We start from the raw sequence: 25,675 nt of genomic DNA, 5'->3' as shown, positions 1-25,675 counted from the left end.
CTCTCCCTCTGTCCATCTCCCTCGCTCTCTCGGTGCCCATCCCTCTCTCCATCTCGCCCTCTCCCTCCCTTCCCCTCTGTCTGCACCACTACTTCCTTCCCTCTCTCTCTCTATGCCCTCCCTGTCTCACTCTCTCTCTCCGTCCTCCGTCACACTCTCTCTCTCCGTCCCTTCCCCTCTCTCTGCATCCTCCCTCCCTCTCTCTCTCCCTGTCTCACTCTCTCTATCCGTCCCTTCCCCTCTCTCTCCCTGTCTCACTCTCTCTATCCGTCCCTTCCCCTCTCTGCATCCTCCCTCCCTCACTCTCTCTCCCTCTGCACCCCTCCCGTTATCTCTCTCCCTGTGCCCCTCCCTCCCTCTCCCCCCCGCACCTCTCCCTCACCCTGCGCCCTCCCTCTCTCTCCCTCCCTTCCCCTCTGTCTGCACCACTATTTCCTTCCCTCTCTCTCTCCCTGCGCCCTCCCTCTCTCTCTCTCCCTGTCTCACTCTCTCTATCCGTCCCTTCCCCTCTCTCTCCCTGTCTCACTCTCTATCCGTCCCTTCCCCTCTCTGCGTCCTCCCTCCCTCACTCTCTCTCCCTCTGCACCCCTCCCGTTCTCTCTCTCCCTGTGCCCCTCCCTCACTCTCCCCCCCCCCGCACCTCTCCCTCTCCCTGCGCACTCCCACTCTCTTTCTCCCTCTGCCCATCTCCCTCGCTCTCGCAGTGCCCATCCCTCTCTCCATCTCGCCCTCTCTCTCCCTCCCTTCCCCTCTCTGTCTGCACCACCATTTCCTTCCCCTCTCTCTCTCTCTGCCCTCCCTGTCTCACTCTCTCTCTCCGTCCTCCGTCACACTCTCCCTCTCCGTCCCTTCCCCTCTCTCTGCATCCTCCCTCCCTCTCTCTCTCCCTGTCTCACTCTCTCTATCCGTCCCTTCCCCTCTCTCTCCCTGTCTCACTCTCTCTAGAGAGAGAGAGAGAGAGAGACAGAGCGAGAGAGACAGAGAGAGTCAGAGACACAGCGAGAGAGAGACAGAGAGAGTGAGATAGAGAGACAGAGAGAGTGAGAGCGAGAGAGAGACAGAGAGAGAGAGAGACAGAGCGAGAGAGACAGAGAGTCAGAGACACAGCGAGAGAGAGAGACAGAGAGAGACAGAGAGAGAGACACAGAGAGAGATAGAGAGAGAGAGAGTTTGTAATCAGGAAGGTGTGGGATGTTTCTGTGCCAGAATGCTGTTGGGCTGAGTGCCAGGGTTTATCGGACAGGCTGATAAACTCTCTATCCGTCCCTTCCCCTCTCTCTCCCTGTCTCACTCTCTCTATCCGTCCCTTCCCCTCTCTCTCCCTGTCTCACTCTCTCTATCCGTCCTTTCCCCTCTCTCTCCCTGTCTCACTCTCTCTATCCGTCCCTTCCCCTCTCTCACCCTCTCTATCCGTCCCTTCCCCTCTCTCTCCCTGTCTCACTCTCTCTGTCCGTCCCTTCCTCTCTCTCTGTGTCCCTCCCTCCCTCACTCTCTCTCCCTCTGCTCCCCTCCCCGTTCTCTCTCTCCCTGTGCCGCTCCCTCACTCCCCCCCCCCCCCCCCCCCCACCCCCGCACCTCTCCCTCTCCCTGCGCGCTCCCTCTCTCTCTCTCTCCCTCTGTCCATCTCCCTCGCTCTCTCGGTGCCCATCCCTCTCTCCATCTCGCCCTCTCTCTCCCTCCCTTCCCCTCTGTCTGCACCACTACTTCCTTCCCTCTCTCTCTCTATGCCCTCCCTGTCTCACTCTCTCTCTCCGTCCTCCGTCACACTCTCTCTCTCCGTCCCTTCCCCTCTCTCTGCATCCTCCCTCCCTCTCTCTCTCCCTGTCTCACTCTCTCTATCCGTCCCTTCCCCTCTCTCTCCCTGTCTCACTCTCTCTATCCGTCCCTTCCCCTCTCTCTCTCTGTCTCACTCTCTCTATCCGTCCCTTCCCCTCTCTTCTGCGTCCTCCCTCCCTCACTCTCTCTCCCTCTGCACCCCTCCCGTTATCTCTCTCCCTGTGCCCCTCCCTCCCTCTCCCCCCCGCACCTCTCCCTCACCCTGCGCCTCCCTCTCTCTCCCTCCCTTCCCCTCTGTCTGCACCACTATTTCCTTCCCTCTCTCTCTCTCCCTGCGCCCTCCCTCTCTCTCTCTCCCTGTCTCTCTCTCTATCCGTCCCTTCCCCTCTCTCTCCCTGTCTCACTCTCTCTATCCGTCCCTTCCACTCTCTCTCCCTGTCTCACTCTCTCTATCCGTCCCTTCCCCTCTCTCTCCCTGTCTCACTCTCTCTATCCGTCCCTTCCCCTCTCTCTGCGTCCTCCCTCCCTCACTCTCTCTCCCTCTGCACCCCTCCCGTTCTCTCTCTCCCTGTGCCGCTCCCTCACTCTCCCCCCCCGCACCTCTCCCTCTCCCTGCGCGCTCCCTCTCTCTCTCTCCCTCTGTCCATCTCCCTCGCTCTCTCGGTGCCCATCCCTCTCTCCATCTCGCCCTCTCTCTCCCTCCCTTCCCCTCTGTCTGCACCACTACTTCCTTCCCTCTCTCTCTCTCTGCCCTCCCTGTCTCACTCTCTCTCTCCATCCTCCGTCACACTCTCTCTCTCCGTCCCCTCCCCGCTCTCTGCATCCTCCCTCCCTCTCTCTCTCCCTGTCTCACTCTCTCTATCCGTCCCTTCCCCTCTCTCTCCCTGTCTCACTCTCTCTATCCGTCCCTTCCCCTCTCTCTGCTCCGTCCTCCCTCCCTCACTCTCTCTCCCTCTGCACCCCCTCCCGTTCTCTCTCTCCCTGTGCCCCTCCCTCACTCTCCCCCCCCCCCCGCACCTCTCCCTCTCCCTGCACGCTCCCTCTCTCTCTCTCTCCCTCTGCCCATCTCCCTCGCTCTCTCGGTGCCCATCCCTCTCTCCATCTCGCCCTCTCTCTCCCTCCCTTCCCCTCTCTGTCTGCACCACTATTTCCTTCCCCCTCTCTCTCTCTGTCTCACTCTCTCTCCGTCCCTTCCCCTGTCTCTGCGTCCTCCCTCCCTCTCTCTCTCCCTGGAGTGGGTATTGTTCACTTTATAAAAGCACAGGTGTCCGTGGTGGTGCCTGGGGGGAAATCACGCAGCTAATTGGCTGCTTCGTTTCCGACACAACAGTGGTGGGACCTTCAGAAACAAAGCACATTGCCTCTCAACGCCTCTGGACGTCCCGAGGAGGTGCAAGGCGCTACAGGAATTCAAGTGCGTAAGGGGAAGGGGTTTTTAGCTTGGGGGAGCGGCCGCCGTTTGTCGACACGAGTACAAACCCGTCACCTACCCCCTGTCGTAGAGAATGCAGTACGGGATGTAGAGCGTCCGCAGAAACTCCCAGATGTCGCGGTAACTCCAGTCCTGAAAAAGAAGCATTTTTTAGCCGGGGGAAATCCTCCCGCCGTCATCGCCCAGCGTTGCCCCCCCCCCCCCCACCCCGCACCCCTCCCAAAACTGGCCAGTGGGCCCAGGGCAGGGCAAATCGCCAAGGGGTCTCCACGGCTGATATTCGACTGCAGCAAGCATCGCAGGCGCGCCACACCCGCAGCTTCCCCGGGCCGAGGCTCACAGCACCAGGCAGACAATAACGCCAAACGGCTCTGCCACCGTAGGAGGAAGGCCCGACTTGAGCGATTCACGTCTCCAGAGGGCGGGCAGCTGCCCTTAGCAGGTCTCGAATTACACCAATCTCCGGCCCCGCATCCACGGGGAGACTCCAACCGGCCGCGTGGAGATGCCGAGTCCACCCCGAATCCCGTCTGAACATCCGGAACAGAGAGATGATCGATATGCGAAAGGGACGTGATTCAGTACTGAGGGAGTGCCGCACTGAGGGAGGGTCAGTGCTGAGGGAGTGCCGCACTGTCAGAGGGTCAGTACTGAGGGAGCGCCGCACTGTCAGAGGGTCAGTACTGAGGGAGCGTCGCACTGTGGGAGGGTCAGTACTGAGGGAGCTCCGCACTGTGGGAGGGTCAGTACTGAGGGAGTGCCGCACTGTCAGAGGGTCAGTACTGAGGGAGCGTCGCACTGTGGGAGGGTCAGTACTGAGAGAGTGCCGCACTGTCGGAGGGTCAGTACTGAGGGAGTGCAACACTGAGGGAGGGTCAGTACTGAGGGAGCGCCGCACCGTGGGAGGGTCAGTACTGAGGGAGCACCTCACTGTCGGAGGGTCAGTGCTGAGGGAGTGCCGCACTGTGGGAGGGTCAGTACTGAGGGAGCGCCGCACTGTCAGAGGGTCTATACTGAGGGAGTGCCGCACTGTGGGAGGGTCAGTACTGAGGGAGCGCCACACTGTGGGAGGGTCAGCACTGAGGGAGCGCCGCACTGTCGGAGGGTCAGTACTGAGGGAGCGCCACACTGTGGGAGGGTCAGCACTGAGGGAGCGCCGCACTGTGGGTGGGTCAGTACTGAGGGAGCACCGCACTGTGGGAGGGTCAGTACTGAGGGAGCGCCGCACTGTCAGAGGATCAGTACTGAGGGAGCACCGCACTGTCAGAGAGTCTGTACTGAGGGAGAGCCGCACTGTCAGAGGGTCAGTACTGAGGGAGCTCCACACTGTGGGAGGGTCAGTACTGAGGGAGCGCCGCACTGTCGGAGGGTCAGTACTGAGGGAGCTCCACACTGTGGGAGGGTCAGTACTGAGGGAGCGCCGCACTGTGGGAGGGTCAGTACTGAGGGAGCGCCGCACTGTGGGAGGGTCAGTACTGAGGGAGCGCCGCACTGTCAGAGGGTCAGTACTGAGGGAGCGCCGCACTGTGGGAGGGTCAGTACGGGGGGGGGGCGCCGCACTGTGGGAGGGTCAGTACTGAGGGAGCGCCGCACTGTGGGAGGGTCAGTACTGAGGGAGTGCTGCACTGTCAGAGGGTCAGTACTGAGGGAGTGCCGCACTGTCAGAGGGTCAGTGCTGAGGGAGCACCGCACTGTGGGAGGGTCAGTACTGAGGGAGTGCCGCACTGTGGGAGGGTCAGTACTGAGGGAGCGCTGCACTGTCGGAGGGTCAGTGCTGAGGGAGCGCTGCACTGTGGGAGGGTCAGTACTGAGGGAGCGCCGCACTGTGGGAGGGTCAGTACTGTGGGAGCGCCGCACTGTGGGAGGGTCAGTACTGAGGGAGCGCTGCACTGTGGGAGGGTCAGTACTGAGGGAGCGCCGCACTGTGGGAGGGTCAGTACTGAGGGAGCGCTGCACTGTCGGTGGGTCAGTACTGAGGGAGCGCCACACTGACAGAGGGTCAGTACTGAGGGAGCGCCACACTGACAGAGGGTCAGTACTGAGGGAGCGCCGCACTGTCAGAGGGTCAGTACTGAGGGAGTGCTGCACTGTCAGAGGGTCAGTACTGAGGGAGTGCCGCACTGTCAGAGGGTCAGTGCTGAGGGAGCACCGCACTGTGGGAGGGTCAGTACTGAGGGAGTGCCGCACTGTGGGAGGGTCAGTACTGAGGGAGCGCTGCACTGTCGGAGGGTCAGTGCTGAGGGAGCGCTGCACTGTGGGAGGGTCAGTACTGAGGGAGCGCCGCACTGTGGGAGGGTCAGTACTGTGGGAGCGCCGCACTGTGGGAGGGTCAGTACTGAGGGAGCGCTGCACTGTGGGAGGGTCAGTACTGAGGGAGCGCCGCACTGTGGGAGGGTCAGTACTGAGGGAGCGCTGCACTGTCGGTGGGTCAGTACTGAGGGAGCGCCACACTGACAGAGGGTCAGTACTGAGGGAGCGCCACACTGACAGAGGGTCAGTACTGAGGGAGCGCCGCGCTGTCGGAGGGTCAGTACTGAGGGAGGTCCGCCAGGTGCCAGGTCGGTGTCCGTCTTTCAGGATGAGGTGTTTAACTGCGGCCCCCGTATTTCCCCTCAGAGGGAGGTAAGAAATCCCACCCCCACCGAGCCGGGGGAGGTCGGTTTTGGCGCAATTCTCCCCTAGCAGGAATGTAAAAACATCACAGTGCTGTCAGCGGGATCTTGCTGTGCTCCGATTAGCGCCTGTCGTGCGGAGGGACACCTGTGAAGCTGCGAACGGGCCTATAAAAATCCCGCCGTGCCTCTGCACTGATGTGTACGGAGCGTGAGTGTGTCCGACACACGGCACCTCGTTACTCTGCGACCCACCAGCAGGGGGTTCACCCGCATGTACTCTGGCCAGCCGGCATCCGTCATACTCATGGGGTTGAGGGTCCGCGAGTAGGGGTCTGTCCGCCGGGTACCCATCAGGACGGCCTTGATGTGAGGCTGCTCTTTCTTCAGATCCATCAGGGCCTCCATAATGTCGCCACACACAGTGTATATCTGGAGCTGGTACCTGGGAGGAAGGAAGTTAGTAGGTGTGGAAGCCAGGTATTTCTAATACACCTCATATCGGTAAAAGATGGCTGTTTAACGTAAATGTTAAGCCCCAGTCTTACCCATATTAAATTAAGGATTTCAACATTTACAAAACATAAGTTTCATAGAGGAAGCATAATTACTAGATTAAAACAGACAGTTTGGATACATTTTCCAAGTCCGTGTCCAAGGACAGAGCAGGACCACAGCAACAGCATTGCCGGACAAGACAACATACGAACTAGGAGCAGGAGTAGGCCATTCGGCCCCTCGAGCCCGCTCGGCCGTTCAACGAGATCATGGCTGACCTTTTGAGGACTCAGCTCCACTTTCTGGCCCGAACACCATAACCCTTAATCCCTTTATTCTTCAAAAAATTATCTATCTTAATCTTGAAAACATTTAATGAAGGAGCCTCTACTGCTTCACTGGGCAAGGAATTCCATAGATTCACAACCCTTTGGGTGAAGAAGTTCCTCCTAAACTCAGTCCTAAATCTACTTCCCCTTATTTTGAGGCTATGCCCCCTAGTTCTGCTTTCACCCGCCAGTGGAAACAACCTGCCCGCATCTATCCTATCTATTCCCTTCATAATTTTATATGTTTCTATAAGATCCCCCCTCATCCTTCTAAATTCCAACGAGTACAGTCCCAGTCTACTCAACCTCTCCTCGTAATCCAACCCCTTCAGCTCTGGGATTAACCTAATGAATCTCCTCTGCACACCCTCCAGTGCCAGTACGTCCTTTCTCAGGTAAGGAGACCAAAAATGAACACAATACTCCAGGTGTGGCCTCACTAACACCTTATACAATTGCAGCAGAACCTCCCTAGTCTTAAACGCCATCCCTCTAGCAATGAAGGACAAAATTCCATTTGCCTTCTTAATCACCTGTTGCACCTGTAAACCAAATTTTTGCGACTCATGCACTAGCACACCCAGGTCTCTCTGCACAGCAGCATGTTTTAATATTTTATCAAAATCTTAAAACATGAAGGCTCCATTATTATTATAGCTAAGCCAGCAGTAAACCACTTTTTGCTGGCTTTCATGAATCACAATATCGCATTCTTTAACATAGACAAGTATGCAGATACGCCACAATTAGAAGTAATGTTGCATATTGAAGATGGGCAGCTTGCCGTCAAATGAGACGTGTTTGAGTCTAACCCGTTTAGGATTATATTAGGGTGTGATTAGATGACTTAAGATAGATATGGAACAGTACAACTGAAGAGTTCGGTAGCATTGTGGATTGCTTCACAGCTCCAGGGTCCCAGGTTCGATTCCGGCTTGGGTCGCCGTCGGTGCGGAGTCTGCACGTCCTCCCCGTGTGTGCGTGGGTTTGCTCCGGGTGCTCCGGTTTCCTCCCACAGTCCAAAGATGTGCAGGTTAGGTGGGACTGACCGTGATAAATTGCCCTCAGTGTCCAAAATTGCCCTTCATGTTGGGTGGGGTTACTGGGTGATGGGGATAGGGTGGAGGTGTTGACTTTGGGTAGGGGGCTCTTTCCAAGAGCCGGTGCAGACTCGATGGGCGAATAGCCTCCTTCTGCACTGTGAATTCTGTGATAATCTATGACGAGTTTCGTTTAGCCATTTGTTGGGTAGGTTTTGAAGGTAGTTGGGGAGGTTTAGGTAGATTGGTAGGGTAGGTTTTGTTGGTAGTTTGTTACTTTTTGTTTTGTTGGTTTGAAGCTGAAGATTAGCTCTCTCTCACTCGCTTTTTCAATTCACTGTCTCCCTGTATTCATATTTCATTTTCAGACTTTGACTTTTAAAAGTTATTGTCGAGCTGTCTGCCGAAGCAAGAAGATCATTTCTGCGATTCTTTGAAAGCTTCAAATTGTCTACGAATTGCCTTTTAAATGGCTTACAAATTGTAATCAATGGAAGAGAAATAAAACAATTTCTATTTGCACCTGAGAAGTTTTAACTGCAAATTTCTACTGAGTCCCAGTATTCGCAAATTGCTGCTGGTAACTGAATGGTAGAAATCCTTCAGTAGGTCTGAATTATAAATCTCCCCGAGAATGAATATGGGAAGGTAACAGGTTAAATATTTCAATAACAGAACACTGCACATCAAACAATCTAATCGACGGGTTCTATATAGAACATACAGAGCAGAATGAGTCCATTCGGCCCATCGAGTCTGCACTGACCCACTTAAGCCCTCACTTCCATCCTATCCCCGTAACCCAATAACCCCATCAAACCTTTTTGGACACCAAGCGCGACCAATCCACCTAACCTGCACATCTTTGGACTGTGGGAGGAAACCGGAGCACCCGGAGGAAACCCACGCAGACACGGGGAGAACGTGCAGACTCCGCACAGACAGTGACCCAGCGGGGAATCGAACTTGGGGCCCTGGAGCTGTGAAGCCACAGTGCTAACTACTATGCTACCATGTTGTGTTTCTGGAACCCACCTCTTCATTCACCTGAGGAAGGAGCAGTGCTCTGAAAGCTAGTGATTCGCAACAAACCTGTTGGACTTTAACCTGGTGTTGTAAGACCTCTTACTATATATAGAATAGAGGGGTTTGGGGTGGTTTATATATAGAATAACAGATACCCGGGTGTGAGATACAGACTGGAATCTAATCGAGTGGTTCGGGGTGGTTTATATATAGAATAACAGATACCCGGGAGTGAGTTACAGACTGGAATCTAATCGAGGGGTTCAGGGTGGTTTATATATAGAATAACAGACATCCGGGAGTGAGTTACAGACTGGAATCTAATCGAGGGGTTCGGGGTGGTTTATATATAGAATAACAGATACCCGGGAGTGAGTTACAGACTGGAATCTAATCGAGGGGTTCGGGTTGGTTTATATACAGAATAACAGATACCCGGGAGTGAGTTACAGACTGGAATCTAATCGAGGGGTTCGGGGAGGTTTATATATAGAATAACAGATACCCGGGAGTGAGTTACAGACTGGAATCTAATCGAGGGGTTTGGGGTGGTTTATATATAGAATAACAGGTACCCGGGAGTGAGTTACAGACTGGAATCTAATCGAGGAGTTTGGGGTGGTTTATATATAGAATAACAGATACCCGGGAGTGAGTTACAGACTGGAATCTAATCGAGGGGTTCGGGGTGGGTTATATATAGAAAAACAGATACCCGGGAGTGTGTTACAGACTGGAATCTAATCGAGGGGTTCAGGGTGGTTTATATGCAGAATAACAGATACGCGGGAGTGAGTTACAGACTGGAATCGAATCAAGGGGTTCAGGGTGGTTTGTATATAGAATAACAGATACCCGGGAGTGAGTTGCGGATTGGAATATAATCGAGGGGTTCAGGGTGGTTTATATATAGAATAACAGATACCCGGGAGTGAGTTACAGACTGGAATCTATTCGAGGGGTTCAGCATGGTTTTTATATAGATTAACAGATACCCGGGAGTGAGTTAGGGACTGGAATCGATTCGAGGGGTTCAGGTTGGTTTATATCTAGAATAACAGATACCCGGGAGTGAATTACAGACTGGAATAAATCAAGGGGTTCGGGGTGGTTTATATATAGAATAACAGATACCCGGGAGTGAGTTACAGACTGGAATTTAATCGAGGGGTTAGGGGTGGTTTATATATAGAGAATAACAGATATCCGGGAGTGAGTTACAGACTGGAATCTAATCGAGGGGTTCGGGGTGGATCATATATAGAATAACAGATACCCGGGAGTGAGTTACAGACTGGAATCTAATCGAGGGGTTCAGGGTGGTTTATATATAGAACAACAGATACCCGGGAGTGAGTTCCTGACTGGAATCTAATCGAGTGGTTGGGGTGGTTTATATATAGAATAACAGATTCCCGTGAGTGAGTTACAGACTGGAATCTAATTGAGGGGTTCGGGGTGATTTATATATAGAATAACAGATACCTGGGAGTGAGTTACAGACTGGAAATAATCGAGGGGTTCGGCGTGGTTTATATACAGAATAACAGATACCCGGGAGTGAGTTACAGACTGGAATCTAATCGAGGGGTTCAGGGTGGTTAATATATAGAGTAACAGATACCCGGGAGTGAGTTACAGACTGGAATCTAATCGAGGGGTTCGGGGTGGTTCATATGTAGAGTAACAGATACCCGGGAGTGAGTTACAGACTGGAATCTAATCGAGGGGTTCGGGGTGGTTTATATAGAATAACGGATACCCGGGAGTGAGTTACAGACTGGAATCTAATCGAGGGTTCGGGGTGGTTTATATACAGAATAACAGATACCCGGGAGTGAGTTACAGACTGGAATCTAATCGAGGGGTTCAGTGTGGTTTATATATAGAATAACAGATACCCGGGAGTGAGTTACAGGCTGGAATCTAATTGAGGGGTTCGGGTGGTTTATATATAGAATAACAGATACCCGGGAGTGAGTTACAGGCTGGAATCTAAACGAGGGATTCAGGGTGGTTTATATATAGAATAACAGATACCCGGGAGTGAGTTACAGACTGGAATCTAATTGAGGAGTTCGGGGTGGTTTATATATAGAATAACAGATACCCGGGAGTGAGTTACAGACTGGAATCTAATCGAGGAGTTAGGGGTGGTTCATATGTAGAGTAACAGATACCTGGGAGTGAGTTACAGACTGGAATCTAATCGAGGGGTTCGGGATGGTTTATATATAGAATAACAGATACCCGGGAGTGAGTTACAGACTGGAATTTAATCGAGGGGTTCGAGGTGGTTTATATATAGAATAACAGATACCCGGGAGTGAGTTACAGACTGGAATTTAATCGAGGGGTTCGGGGTGGTTTATATATAGAATAACAGATACCCGGGAGTGAGTTACAGACCGGAATCTGTGAGGGGTTCGGGATGGTTTATTAATAGAATAACAGATACCCGGGAGTGAGTTACAGACTGGAATCTAATCGAGTGGTTCGGGGTGGTTTATATATAGAATAACAGACACCAGGGTGTGCGTTACAGACTGGAATCTAATCGAGGGGTTCGGGGTGATTTATATACAGGATAACAGATACCTGGGACTAAGTTACAGACTGGAATCTAATCGAGGGGTTCAGGGTGGTTTATATATAGAATAACAGATACCTGGGAGTGAGTTACAGACTGGAATCTAATTGAGGGGTTCGGGGTGGTTTATATATAGAATAACAGATACCCGGGAGTGAGTTACAGACTGGAATCTAATTGAGTGGTTCGGGGTGGTTTATATATAGAATTACAGATACCCGGGAGTGAGTTGCAGACTGGAATCTAATTGAGGGGTTCGGGGTGGTTTATATGTAGAGTGACAGATACGTGGGAGTGAGTTACAGGCTAGAATCTAATCGAGGGGTTCGGGGTGGTTTATATACAGAATAACTGATACCCGGGAGTGAGTTACAGACTGGAATCTAATCGAGGGGTTCGGGATGGTTTATATATAGAATAACAGACACCAGGGTGTGCGTTACAGACTGGAATCTAATCGAAGGGTTCGGGGTGGTTTTATATAGAATAACAGATACCCGGGAGTGGGTTACAGACTGGAATCTAATCGAGGGGTACGGGGTGGTTTATTTCTAGAATAACAGATACCCAGGAGTGAGTTACAGACTGGAATCTAATCGAGGGGTTCGGGGTGGTTTATATACAGAATAACAGATACCCGGGAGTGAGTTGCAGACTGGAATCTAATCGAGGAGTTAGGGGTGGTTCATATGTAGAGTAACAGATACCTGGGAGTGAGTTACAGACTGGAATCTAATCGAGGGGTTCGGGGTGGTTTCTATACAGAATAACAGATACCCGGGAGTGAGTTACAGACTGGAATCTAATCGAGGAGTTAGGGGTGGTTCATATGTAGAGTAACAGATACCTGGGAGTGAGTTACAGACTGGAATCTAATCGAGGGGTTCGGGGTGGTTTATATACAGAATAACAGATACCCGGGAGTGAGTTACAGACTGGAATCTAATCGAGGGGTTCGGGGTGGTTTATATATAGAATAACAGATACCCGGGAGTGGGTTACAGACTCGAATCTAATCGAGGAGTTCGGGGTGGTTTATATACAGAATAACAGATACCCGGGAGTGAGTTACAGACTGGAATCTAATCGAGGGGTTCGGGGTGGTTTATATATAGAATAACAGATACCCAGGAGTGAGTTACAGACTGGAATCTAATCGAGGGGTACGGGGTGGTTTATTTCTAGAATAACAGATACCCAGAAGTGAGTTACAGACTGGAATCTAATCGAGGGGTTCGGGGTGGTTTATAAACAGAATAACAGATACCCGGGAGTGAGTTACAGACTGGAATCTAATTGAGGGGTTCGGGGTGGTTTATATATAGAATAACAGATACCCGGGAGAGGGTTACAGACTGGAATCAAATCGAGGGTTTTGGGGTGGTTTATATACAGAATAACAGATACCCGGGAGTGAGTTACAGACTGGAATCTAATCGAGGGGTTCGGGGTGGTTTATATATAGAATAACAGATACCCGGGAGTGAGTTACAGACTGGAATCTAATCGAGGGGTTTGGGGTGGTTTATATATAGAATAACAGATATCCGGGAGTGAGTTACAGACTGAATTCTAATCGAGGGGTTCAGGGTGGTTTATGTATAGAATAACAGATACCCAAGAGTGAGTTACAGACTGGAATCTAATCGAGGGGTATGGGGTGGTTTATTTCTAGAATAACAGATATCCGGGAGTGAGTTACAGATTGGAATCTAATCGAGGGGTTCAGGGTGGTTTATATATAGAACAACAGATACCCGGGAGTGAGTTACAGACTGGAATCTAATCGAGGGGTTCGGGGTGGTTTATATATAGAATAACAGATACCCGGGAGTGAGTTACAGACTGGAATATAATCGAGGGGTTCGGGACGGTTTATATATAGAATAACAGATACCCGGGAGTGAGTTACAGACTGAATTCTAATCGAGGGGTTCGGGGTGGTTTATATATAGAACAACAGATACCCGGGAGTGAGTTACAGACTGGAATCTAATCGAGGGGTTCGGGGTGGTTTATATATAGAATAACAGATACCCGGGAGTGAGTTACAGACTGGAATCTAATCGAGGGGTTTGGGGTGGTTTATATATAGAATAACAGATATCCGGGAGTGAGTTACAGACTGAATTCTAATCGAGGGGTTCAGGGTGGTTTATGTATAGAATAACAGATACCCAAGAGTGAGTTACAGACTGGAATCTAATCGAGGGGTACGGGGTGGTTTATTTCTAGAATAACAGATATCCGGGAGTGAGTTACAGATTGGAATCTAATCGAGGGGTTCAGGGTGGTTTATATATAGAACAACAGATACCCGGGAGTGAGTTACAGACTGGAATCTAATCGAGGGGTTCGGAATGGTTTATATATAGAATAACAGATACCTGGGAGTGAGTTACAGACTGGAATCTAATCGAGGGGTCGGTACGGTTAATATATAGATAACAGATACCCGGGAGTGAGTTACAGACTGAATTCTAATCGAGGGGTTCGGGGTGGTTTATATATAGAATAACAGATACCCGGGACTGTGTTACAGACTGGAATCTAATCGAGGGGTTCGGGACAGTTTATATATAGAATAACAGATACCCGGGAGTGAGTTACAGACTGAATTCTAATCGAGGGGTTCGGGGTGGGTTATATATAGAATAACAGATACCCGGGACTGACTTACAGACTGGAATCTAATCGAGGGGTACGGGGTGGTTTATTTCTAGAATAACAGATACCCGGGAGTGAGTTACAGACTGGAATTTAATCGAGGGGTTCGGGGTGGTTTATATATAGAATAACTGGTACCCGGGAGTGAGTTACAGACTGGAATCTAATCGAGGGGTTCGGGGTGGTTTATATATAGAATAACAGATACCCGGGAGTGAGTTACAGACTGGAATCTAATCGAGGGGTTCGGGATGGTGTATATATAGAATAACAGATACCCGGGAGTGAGTTACAGACCTGAATCTAATCGAGGGGTTCGTGGTGGTTTATATATAGAATAACAGATACTTGGGAGTGAGTTACAGACTGGAATCTAATCGAGGGGTTCGGGATGGTTTATATATAGAATAACAGATACCCGGGAGTGAGTTACAGACTGGAATCTAATCGAGGGGTTCGGGGTGGTTTATATATAGAATAACTGATACCCGGGAGTGAGTTACAGACTGGAATCTAATCGAGGGGTTCGGGGTGGTTTATATACAGAATAACTGATACCCGGGAGTGAATTACAGACTGAAATTTAATCGAGGGGTTCGGGGTGGTTTATATTAGAATAACAGATACCCGGGAGTGAGTTACAGACTGGAATCTAATCGAGGGGTTCGGAGTGGTTTAAATGCAGAATAACAGATACCCGGGAGTGAGTTACAGACTGGAATCTAATCGAGGGGTTCAGGGTGGTTTATATATAGAACAACAGATACCCGGGAGTGAGTTACAGACTGGAATCTAATCGAGGGGTTCGGGGTGGTTTATATATAGAATAACAGATACCCGGGAGTGAGTTACAGACTGGAATATAATCGAGGGGTTCGGGACGGTTTATATATAGAATAACAGATACCCGGGAGTGAGTTACAGACTGGAATCTAATCGAGGGGTTCGGGGTGGTTTATATATAGAATAACAGATACCCGGGAGTGAGTTACAGACTGGAATCTAATCGAGGGGTTTGGGGTGGTTTATATATAGAATAACAGATATCCGGGAGTGAGTTACAGACTGAATTCTAATCGAGGGGTTCAGGGTGGTTTATGTATAGAATAACAGATACCCAAGAGTGAGTTACAGACTGGAATCTAATCGAGGGGTACGGGGTGGTTTATTTCTAGAATAACAGATATCCGGGAGTGAGTTACAGATTGGAATCTAATCGAGGGGTTCAGGGTGGTTTATATATAGAACAACAGATACCCGGGAGTGAGTTACAGACTGGAATCTAATCGAGGGGTTCGGGGTGGTTTATATATAGAATAACAGATACCCGGGAGTGAGTTACAGACTGGAATATAATCGAGGGGTTCGGGACGGTTTATATATAGAATAACAGATACCCGGGAGTGAGTTACAGACTGAATTCTAATCGAGGGGTTCGGGGTGGTTTATATATAGAACAACAGATACCCGGGAGTGAGTTACAGACTGGAATCTAATCGAGGGTTTCGGAATGGTTTATATATAGAATAACAGATACCTGGGAGTGAGTTACAGACTGGAATCTAATCGAGGGGTCGGTACGGTTAATATATAGATAACAGATACCCGGGAGTGAGTTACAGACTGAAATCTAATCGAGGGTTTCGGGGTGGTTTATATATAGAATAACAGATACCCGGGAGTGAGTTACAGACTGGAATCTAATCGAGGGGTTCGGGGTGGTTTATATATAGAATAACAGATACCCGGGAGTGAGTTACAGACTGAAATCTAATCGAGGGTTTCGGGGTGGTTTATATATAGAATAGCAGATACCCGGGAGTGAGGTACAGACTGGAATCTAATCGAGGGGTTCGGGACAGTTTATATATAGAATAACAGATACCCGGGAGTGAGTTACAGACTGAATTCTAATCGAGGGGTTCGGGGTGGGTTATATATAGAATAACAGATACCCGGGACTGACTTACAGACTGGAATCTAATCGAGGGGTACGGGGTGGTTTATTTCTAGAATAACAGATACCCGGGAGTGAGTTACAGACTGGAATTTAATCGAGGGGTTCGGGGTGGTTTATATATAGAATAACTGGTACCCGGGAGTGAGTTACAGACTGGAATCTAATCGAGGGGTTCGGGGTGGTTTATATATAGAATAACAGATACCCGGGAGTGAGTTACAGACTGGAATCTAATCGAGGGGTTCGGGATGGTGTATATATAGAATAACAGATACCCGGGAGTGAGTTACAGACCTGAATCTAATCGAGGGGTTCGTGGTGGTTTATATATAGAATAACAGATACATGGGAGTGAGTTACAGACTGGAATCTAATCGAGGGGTTCGGGATGGTTTATATATAGAATAACAGATACCCGGGAGTGAGTTACAGACTGGAATCTAATCGAGGGGTTCGGGGTGGTTTATATATAGAATAACTGATACCCGGGAGTGAGTTACAGACTGGAATCTAATCGAGGGGTTCGGGGTGGTTTATATACAGAATAACTGATACCCGGGAGTGAATTACAGACTGAAATTTAATCGAGGGGTTCGGGGTGGTTTATATTAGAATAACAGATACCCGGGAGTGAGTTACAGACTGGAATCTAATCGAGGGGTTCGGAGTGGTTTAAATGCAGAATAACAGATACCCGGGAGTGAGTTACAGACTGGAATCTAATCGAGGGGTTCGGGGTGGTTTAAATGCAGAATAACAGGTACCCGGGAGTGAGTTACAGACTGGAATCTAATCCAGGGGTTCGGGGTGGTTTATATATAGAATAACAGATACCCGGGAGTGAGTTACAGACTGGGAAAGTTACCTCTTACATGTGTCTTGAATGAACTGCTCCATTTCTGGGAACGGTGAAATAATTCGGACGTACAGAGCGTGCAGCTGGTTTTCACGATCCGGATACATCCTGGGGAATAAGTGGGAAATTTACACGAAGCGTCTTTGGCATACTGTCGACTTCACCAGTCACTGCCTTGTTTTGGGAGTGTGGGGGGGGGGGATGGTCATCCTCTGTCGGGCACCTCTCTTCAGCTTCGCTATTCATCCAGTGCGGGTGCAGGCAGCAGGGTATTCAACTACAAGGGGCACCGCCGATAAACGCACACGTGTACCATGATAGGCTGTCCAGCGATTTATGCTGTTGGATAGCAGGTTTAATATATAAAGAGGCACACTGACACCTGTATCTAACCCCGTGCTGCACCTGTCCTGGGAGTGTTTGATGGGGACAGTGTAGAAGGAGCTTTACTCTGTATCTAACCCCGTGCTGTACCTGTCCTGGGAGTGTTTGATGGGGACAATGTAGAGGGAGCTTTACTCTGTATCTAACCCCGTGCTGTACCTGTCCTGGGAGTGTTTGATGGGTACAGTGTAGAGGGAGCTTTACTCTGTATCTAACCCCGTGCTGTCCCTGTCCTGGGAGTGTTTGATGGGGACAGTGTAGAGGGAGCTTTACTCTGTATCTAACCCCGTGCTGTACCTGTCCTGGGAGTGATTGATGGGGACAGTGTAGAGGGAGCTTTACTCTGTATCAAACCCCGTGCTGTACCTGTCCTGGGAGTGTTTGATGGGGACAGTGTAGAGGGAGCTTTACTCTGTATCTAACCCCGTGCTGTACCTGTCCTGGGAGTGTGTGATGGGGACAGTGTAGAGGGAGCTTTACTCTGTATCTAACCCTGTGCTGTACCTGTCCTGGGAGTGTTTGATGGGGACAATGTAGAGGGAGCTTTACTCTGTATCTAACCCCGTGCTGTACCTGTCCTGGGAATATTTGATGGGGACAGTGTAGAGGGAGCTTTACTCTGTATCTAACCCCGTGCTGTATCTGTCCTGGGAGTGTTTGATGGGGACAATGTAGAGGGAGCTTTACTCTGTATCTAACCCCGTGCTGTACCTGTCCTGGGAGTGTTTGATGGGGACAGTGTAGAGAGAGCTTTACTCTGTATCTAACCCTGTGCTGTACCTGTCCTGGGAGTGTTTGATGGGGACAGTGTAGAGGGAGCTTTACTCTGTATCTAACTCCGTGCTGTACCTGTCCTGGGAGTGTTTGATGGGGACAGTGTAGAGAGAGCTTTACTCTGTATCTAACCCTGTGCTGTACCTGTCCTGGGAGTGTTTGATGGGGACAGTGTAGAGGGAGCTTTACTCTGTATCTAACCCCGTGCGGTACCTGTCCTGGGAGTGTTTGATGGGGACAGTGTAGAGGGATCTTCACTCTGTATCTAACCCCGTGCTGTACCTGTCTTGGGAGTGTTTGATGTGGACAGTGTAGCGGGAGCTTTACTCTGTATCTAACTAGCTGTAATGTGTGGGACGACTATTTCAGTCCTCCCACCCCTTGCATTTCCTCCACTCACACACCTGCTCACTGCTCCATGGAAGAGATGGACCAGGGCTGTGCAGTCCTTACCACCGTTAAATCCCACAGAGATCTCAGACAGACTGTACTGGGCCAGAGCATCCTCCACTATCCTCAGAGCTGCTGCCACCTTCTGGCCAAGCCGTGATTCTGCAGGGAACACAGCACACGTCATATTTTTGCAGTGTCAACCAATCAGTTGCAGGTTGGATGAGTATTAAGGCAGGAATGACAAAAACAGTCTACAGAGTCTATTTAAATAGCACACAGCAAGCAGTCTACCGAGTCTATTTAAACAACACACTACAGCAAACAGTCTACAGAGTCTATTTAAACAGCACATTGCAGAAGAGTCTAGAGTCTATTTAAACATCGCACTACAGCAGTCTACAGAATCTATTTAAACAGCACACTGCAGAAAACAGTCTACAGCGTCTATTTAAACAGCACACTGCAGCAAACAGTCTACAGAATCTAAAGAGCGCGACAGCAAACAGTCTACAGAGTCTATTTAAACAGAGTATTAGAGCTGTGGAAGAGTGGGGAGTATGTGGAACTCGCTCCCAGAGAAGGTAGTTGAGCTGCATGGCGTGGATGTATGTGGGGGGTGCGGGGATGGGGGGGGGGGAGAGGGGGCTGCGGGGATAGGGGGGGCGTACCTGACTGCGCCAGCCGGTATACGTCACGGGCAGAGACAGCCACGGGATCCTTCTCCAGGGGGACGACGGCCCCGACGGGTAGCCGCTCAAGTAGGAAGCGCTGCGCCTCTTCCAGCGGGGCCTCGCACTCCGAGTCGAGGGTCAGCTTGACCCGGTAGTAGTTGCTGGTCCAGTCGGGGTAGGAGCCCAGGCTGAGCTGGCGGCCAAAGCGGCGGTGGGCCTCGTCCAGCACCGGCGTGATGGCCATCTCCTCCGCGTCGACGAAGACCTCCCGGGTCGAGTAGCGCGTCCGCTCGTTGCGGAAGAGGTGCTCGAAGCCGTCGAGGGCCCGCTCCAGGAGGGCGGGGATGCCGGGGAAGACGAAGACGTTGCGCACGCTGACCAGCGGGTACTTGAGGCGCTCGCCCGTCAGCCCGTCCCGCCCGTAGTTGAGGCAGGCGGAGCGAGGTACCCGGGCCAGCTTCATCTGGGGGCTGGCCGGGTCGGCCTGTCCGAAGAAGCGCCCCACCAGGGTGGCCAGTTCGGGGTGGGGGAACGTGCTCTCGCCGAAGGCCCGGGCCACCCCCTCGAAGGTCACGTCGTCGTGCGTGGGCCCAATGCCCCCCGACGTCAGCACGTAGCGGTAGCGGCCGGCGAAGGAGGCCACCTCCTCGGCGATGGAGCCTATCTCGTCCGGGATGACCGACACCTTCTCCACCTTGACCCCCAGCGAGCGGAGCTTCCGACACATGAAGAAGGAGTTGGTGTCCTGAGTGTGGCCCTTCAGGGGACAAAAAGAGAGGATATTTAACAATTATCACCCCAGGAACGGACACCACAGGAAAGGGGGGGATCAACGTTCCCTCTGTCCTTGCAATTGACCAGATGGAGATGCATCTGAAATTCAGAGGTAGCTGTGCCAGAGCCAAACCAGGACACATTTCTTCAAACAAAGTGCGGGAGAAATGCGGAACTCTCTCCCAAAAAGGCAACCAATCCCGGTTCATTTTCAGAACTCTTTTTTTCCCCCCTTTCTGTTTCTGAACATTTAGAGTACCCAATTCATTTTTTTCCCAATTTAGGGGACAATTTAGCGCGGCCAATCCACCTCGCCTGCACATCTTTGGGTTGTGGGGGCGAAACCCACGCAGACACGGGGAGAATGTGCAAACTCCACACGGACAGGGACCCAGACCTGGGATCGAACCTGGGACCTCGGCGCCGCGAGGCAGCAGGGCGAACCCACTGCGCCACCGTGCTGCCCTTATTTTCACACCTCTATATAAGATTTTCCGGCGAAAGGACATTGGAAGATATGGAGCGAGGCTGGAGCTAAGGTAAAGATCATCCGCAATCTCAGCGAATGGCAGAATAGCTTTGAAGGGCTGTCATGTGAGTGTACCTTTAAGAAATGGGTGTTTATAAATGGGTGTGTATATAAATATCTGTGGTGAGAGTACCTTAAGAAATGGATGATAATTACTGCAGTGATGTCAGAGAGTGGGTGGAGCTGGGCTGTCAGTCAGCTTTTTACTTTCATTTTAAGTTGTTTGCTGCGTGTTTTAGTTTCGTTTTCAGTGTTGGAGCTGAAGCCAGACAGAGCAGGTGTACTGTTGATCTCTCTGCCATGAAAAGACTATCTGTTGATCATTTGGTGAATTCAGAATTATAAATGTTCTCAGTAGTGAATGTAAACCTGATGTGCTTCTGTTAAAAGGTGTTTCTCTGTCTTCTGGATGTTGTTTGGGAAGTTATTAAGGATTACTTAGTGTTGTATTCTTTGGGGGTTGGATTTGAATTGATGGATGCTAAGTTGTTAACTGTTTGTTTTAAAAAGGTTAACTTATAGAATAAACATTGTTTTGCTTTAAAAAATACTTGTCCATTTCTGCTGTCCCACACCTGTAGAGTGGGCCGTGCGCTCCCCATCCCACAATCTAGTAAAAGTTGTGGGTCAGGTGAACTCCATGATACACTTTGGGGTTCTCTAAACCCTGGCCCATAACAGGGTAGTGCGGCGCTCCCTCAGTACTGACCCTCCCACAGTGCAGCACTCCCTCAGTACTGACCCTCCCACAGTGCGGCGCTCCCTCAGTACTGACCCTCTGACAGTGCGGAGCTCCCTCAGTACTGACCCTCTGACAGTGCGGCGCTCCCTCAGTACTGACCCTCCCACAGTGCGGCGCTCCCTCAGTACTGACCCTCCCACAGTGCGGAGCTCCCTCAGTACTGACCCTCCCACAGTGTGGCACTCCCTCAGTACTGACCCTCCCACAGTGCGGCGCTCCCTCAGTACTGACCCTCCCACAGTGCGGCGCTCCCTCAGTACTGACCCTCCCACAGTGCAGCGCTCCCTCAGTACTGACCCTCCCACAGTGCGGCGCTCCCTCAGTACTGATCCTCCCACAGTGCGGCGCTCCCTCAGTACTGACCCTCCGACAGTGCGGCGCTCCATCAGTACTGACCCTCCCACAGTGCGGCACTCCCTCAGTACTGACCCTCTCACAGTGCGGAGCTCCCTCAGTACTGACCCTCCCACAGTGCGGCGCTCCCTCAGTACTAACCCTCCGACAGTGCGGCGCACCTTCAGCACTGACCCTCTGACAGTGCGGCACTCCCTCAGTACTGACCCTCTGACAGTGCGGCGCTCCCCCAGTACTGACCCTCCCACAGTGCGGCGCTCCCTCAGTACTGATCCTCCCACAGTGCGGCGCTCCCTCAGTACTGACCCTCCCACAGTGCAGCACTCCCTCAGTACTGACCCTCCCACAGTGCGGCGCTCCCTCAGTACTGACCCTCCCACAGTGCGGAGCTCCCTCAGTACTGACCCTCCCACAGTGCGGTGCTCCCTCAGTACTGACCCTCCCACAGTGCAGCGCTCCCTCAGTACTGACCCTCCCACAGTGCGGGGCTCCCTCAGTACTGACCCTCCCACAGTGCGGTACTCCCTCAGTACTGACCCTCCGACAGTGCGGTGCTCCCTCAGTACTGACCCTCCCACAGTACAGCGCTCCCTCAGTACTGACCCTCCGACAGTGCGGCGCTCCCTCAGTACTGACCCTCTGACAGTGCGGGGCTCCCCCAGTACTGACCCTCCCACAGTGCGGCGCTCCCTCAGTACTGATCCTCCCACAGTGCGGCGCTCCCTCAGTACTGATCCTCCCACAGTGCGGCGCTCCCTCAGTACTGGCCCTCCGACAGTGCGGCGCTCCATCAGTACTGACCCTCCCACAGTGCGGCACTCCCTCAGTACTGACCCTCTCACAGTGCGGAGCTCCCTCAGTACTGACCCTTCCACAGTGCGGCGCTCCCTCAGTACTGACCCTCCAACAGTGCGGCGCACCTTCAGCACTGACCCTCTGACAGTGCGGCACTCCCTCAGTACTGACCCTCTGACAGTGCGGCGCTCCCCAGTACTGACCCTCCCACAGTGCGGCGCTCCCTCAGTACTGATCCTCCCACAGTGCGGCGCTCCCTCAGTACTGATCCTCCCACAGTGCGGCGCTCCCTCAGTACTGACCCTCCGACAGTGCGGCACTCCATCAGCACTGACCCTCCCACAGTGCGGCACTCCCTCAGTACTGACCCTCTCACAGTGCGGGGCTCCCTCAGTACTGACCCTCCCACAGTGTGGCACTCCCTCAGTACTGACCCTCCCACAGTGCGGCGCTCCCTCAGTACTGACCCTCCGACAGTGTGGTGCTCCCCCAGTACTGACCGTCCCACAGTGCGGTGCTCCCTCAGTACTGACCCTCTGGCAGTGTGGCGCTCCCTCAGTACTGACCCTCCAACAGTGCGGCGCTCCTTCAGCACTGACCATCTGACAGTGCAGCACTCCCTCAGTACTAACCCTCCGACAGTGCGGCGCACCTTCAGCACTGACCCTCTGACAGTGCGGCACTCCCTCAGTACTGACCCTCTGACAGTGCGGCGCTCCCCCAGTACTGACCCTCCCACAGTGCGGCGCTCCCTCAGTACTGATCCTCCCACAGTGCGGCGCTCCCTCAGTACTGACCCTCCCACAGTGCAGCACTCCCTCAGTACTGACCCTCCCACAGTGCGGCGCTCCCTCAGTACTGACCCTCCCACAGTGCGGAGCTCCCTCAGTACTGACCCTCCCACAGTGCGGTGCTCCCTCAGTACTGACCCTCCCACAGTGCAGCGCTCCCTCAGTACTGACCCTCCCACAGTGCGGGGCTCCCTCAGTACTGACCCTCCCACAGTGCGGTACTCCCTCAGTACTGACCCTCCGACAGTGCGGTGCTCCCTCAGTACTGACCCTCCCACAGTACAGCGCTCCCTCAGTACTGACCCTCCGACAGTGCGGCGCTCCCTCAGTACTGACCCTCTGACAGTGCGGGGCTCCCCCAGTACTGACCCTCCCACAGTGCGGCGCTCCCTCAGTACTGATCCTCCCACAGTGCGGCGCTCCCTCAGTACTGATCCTCCCACAGTGCGGCGCTCCCTCAGTACTGGCCCTCCGACAGTGCGGCGCTCCATCAGTACTGACCCTCCCACAGTGCGGCACTCCCTCAGTACTGACCCTCTCACAGTGCGGAGCTCCCTCAGTACTGACCCTTCCACAGTGCGGCGCTCCCTCAGTACTGACCCTCCAACAGTGCGGCGCACCTTCAGCACTGACCCTCTGACAGTGCGGCACTCCCTCAGTACTGACCCTCTGACAGTGCGGCGCTCCCCAGTACTGACCCTCCCACAGTGCGGCGCTCCCTCAGTACTGATCCTCCCACAGTGCGGCGCTCCCTCAGTACTGACCCTCCCACAGTGCAGCACTCCCTCAGTACTGACCCTCCCACAGTGCGGCGCTCCCTCAGTACTGACCCTCTGACAGTGCGGAGCTCCCTCAGTACTGACCCTCTGACAGTGCGGCGCTCCCTCAGTACTGACCCTCCCACAGTGCGGCGCTCCCTCAGTACTGACCCTCCCACAGTGCGGAGCTCCCTCAGTACTGACCCTCCCACAGTGTGGCACTCCCTCAGTACTGACCCTCCCACAGTGCGGCGCTCCCTCAGTACTGACCCTCCCACAGTGCGGCGCTCCCTCAGTACTGACCCTCCCACAGTGCAGCGCTCCCTCAGTACTGACCCTCCCACAGTGCGGCGCTCCCTCAGTACTGATCCTCCCACAGTGCGGCGCTCCCTCAGTACTGACCCTCCGACAGTGCGGCGCTCCATCAGTACTGACCCTCCCACAGTGCGGCACTCCCTCAGTACTGACCCTCTCACAGTGCGGAGCTCCCTCAGTACTGACCCTCCCACAGTGCGGCGCTCCCTCAGTACTAACCCTCCGACAGTGCGGCGCACCTTCAGCACTGACCCTCTGACAGTGCGGCACTCCCTCAGTACTGACCCTCTGACAGTGCGGCGCTCCCCCAGTACTGACCCTCCCACAGTGCGGCGCTCCCTCAGTACTGATCCTCCCACAGTGCGGCGCTCCCTCAGTACTGACCCTCCCACAGTGCAGCACTCCCTCAGTACTGACCCTCCCACAGTGCGGCGCTCCCTCAGTACTGACCCTCCCACAGTGCGGAGCTCCCTCAGTACTGACCCTCCCACAGTGCGGTGCTCCCTCAGTACTGACCCTCCCACAGTGCAGCGCTCCCTCAGTACTGACCCTCCCACAGTGCGGGGCTCCCTCAGTACTGACCCTCCCACAGTGCGGTACTCCCTCAGTACTGACCCTCCGACAGTGCGGTGCTCCCTCAGTACTGACCCTCCCACAGTACAGCGCTCCCTCAGTACTGACCCTCCGACAGTGCGGCGCTCCCTCAGTACTGACCCTCTGACAGTGCGGGGCTCCCCCAGTACTGACCCTCCCACAGTGCGGCGCTCCCTCAGTACTGATCCTCCCACAGTGCGGCGCTCCCTCAGTACTGATCCTCCCACAGTGCGGCGCTCCCTCAGTACTGGCCCTCCGACAGTGCGGCGCTCCATCAGTACTGACCCTCCCACAGTGCGGCACTCCCTCAGTACTGACCCTCTCACAGTGCGGAGCTCCCTCAGTACTGACCCTTCCACAGTGCGGCGCTCCCTCAGTACTGACCCTCCAACAGTGCGGCGCACCTTCAGCACTGACCCTCTGACAGTGCGGCACTCCCTCAGTACTGACCCTCTGACAGTGCGGCGCTCCCCAGTACTGACCCTCCCACAGTGCGGCGCTCCCTCAGTACTGATCCTCCCACAGTGCGGCGCTCCCTCAGTACTGATCCTCCCACAGTGCGGCGCTCCCTCAGTACTGACCCTCCGACAGTGCGGCACTCCATCAGCACTGACCCTCCCACAGTGCGGCACTCCCTCAGTACTGACCCTCTCACAGTGCGGGGCTCCCTCAGTACTGACCCTCCCACAGTGTGGCACTCCCTCAGTACTGACCCTCCCACAGTGCGGCGCTCCCTCAGTACTGACCCTCCGACAGTGTGGTGCTCCCCCAGTACTGACCGTCCCACAGTGCGGTGCTCCCTCAGTACTGACCCTCTGGCAGTGTGGCGCTCCCTCAGTACTGACCCTCCAACAGTGCGGCGCTCCTTCAGCACTGACCATCTGACAGTGCAGCACTCCCTCAGTACTAACCCTCCGACAGTGCGGCGCACCTTCAGCACTGACCCTCTGACAGTGCGGCACTCCCTCAGTACTGACCCTCTGACAGTGCGGCGCTCCCCCAGTACTGACCCTCC

The 25,675-nt window shown here is 53.1% G+C and overlaps 1 protein-coding gene across 1 annotated transcript; it reads right to left on the bottom strand.

Moving 5' to 3' along the window:
- Positions 1-3,262: 3,262 nt before the first annotated feature.
- LOC140402869 (FAD synthase-like) lies at positions 3,263-20,524 on the bottom strand. The gene is made up of 6 exons (XM_072490494.1): positions 20,519-20,524; positions 19,006-19,765; positions 18,349-18,496; positions 16,796-16,894; positions 6,076-6,265; positions 3,263-3,340 (listed from the first exon to the last, which is right to left on the bottom strand). Exons 1-6 carry the CDS (start codon positions 20,522-20,524, stop codon positions 3,263-3,265), a joined length of 1,281 nt encoding a protein of 426 aa, XP_072346595.1.
- Positions 20,525-25,675: the final 5,151 nt, after the last annotated feature.

The sequence above is a fragment of the Scyliorhinus torazame genome, chromosome 26, assembly GCF_047496885.1.
Source record: "Scyliorhinus torazame isolate Kashiwa2021f chromosome 26, sScyTor2.1, whole genome shotgun sequence".
NCBI lineage: Eukaryota > Metazoa > Chordata > Chondrichthyes > Carcharhiniformes > Scyliorhinidae > Scyliorhinus > Scyliorhinus torazame.
The sequence above is the reverse complement of the archived record's forward strand: the minus strand, read 5'-3'. Positions and strand labels throughout refer to the sequence as shown.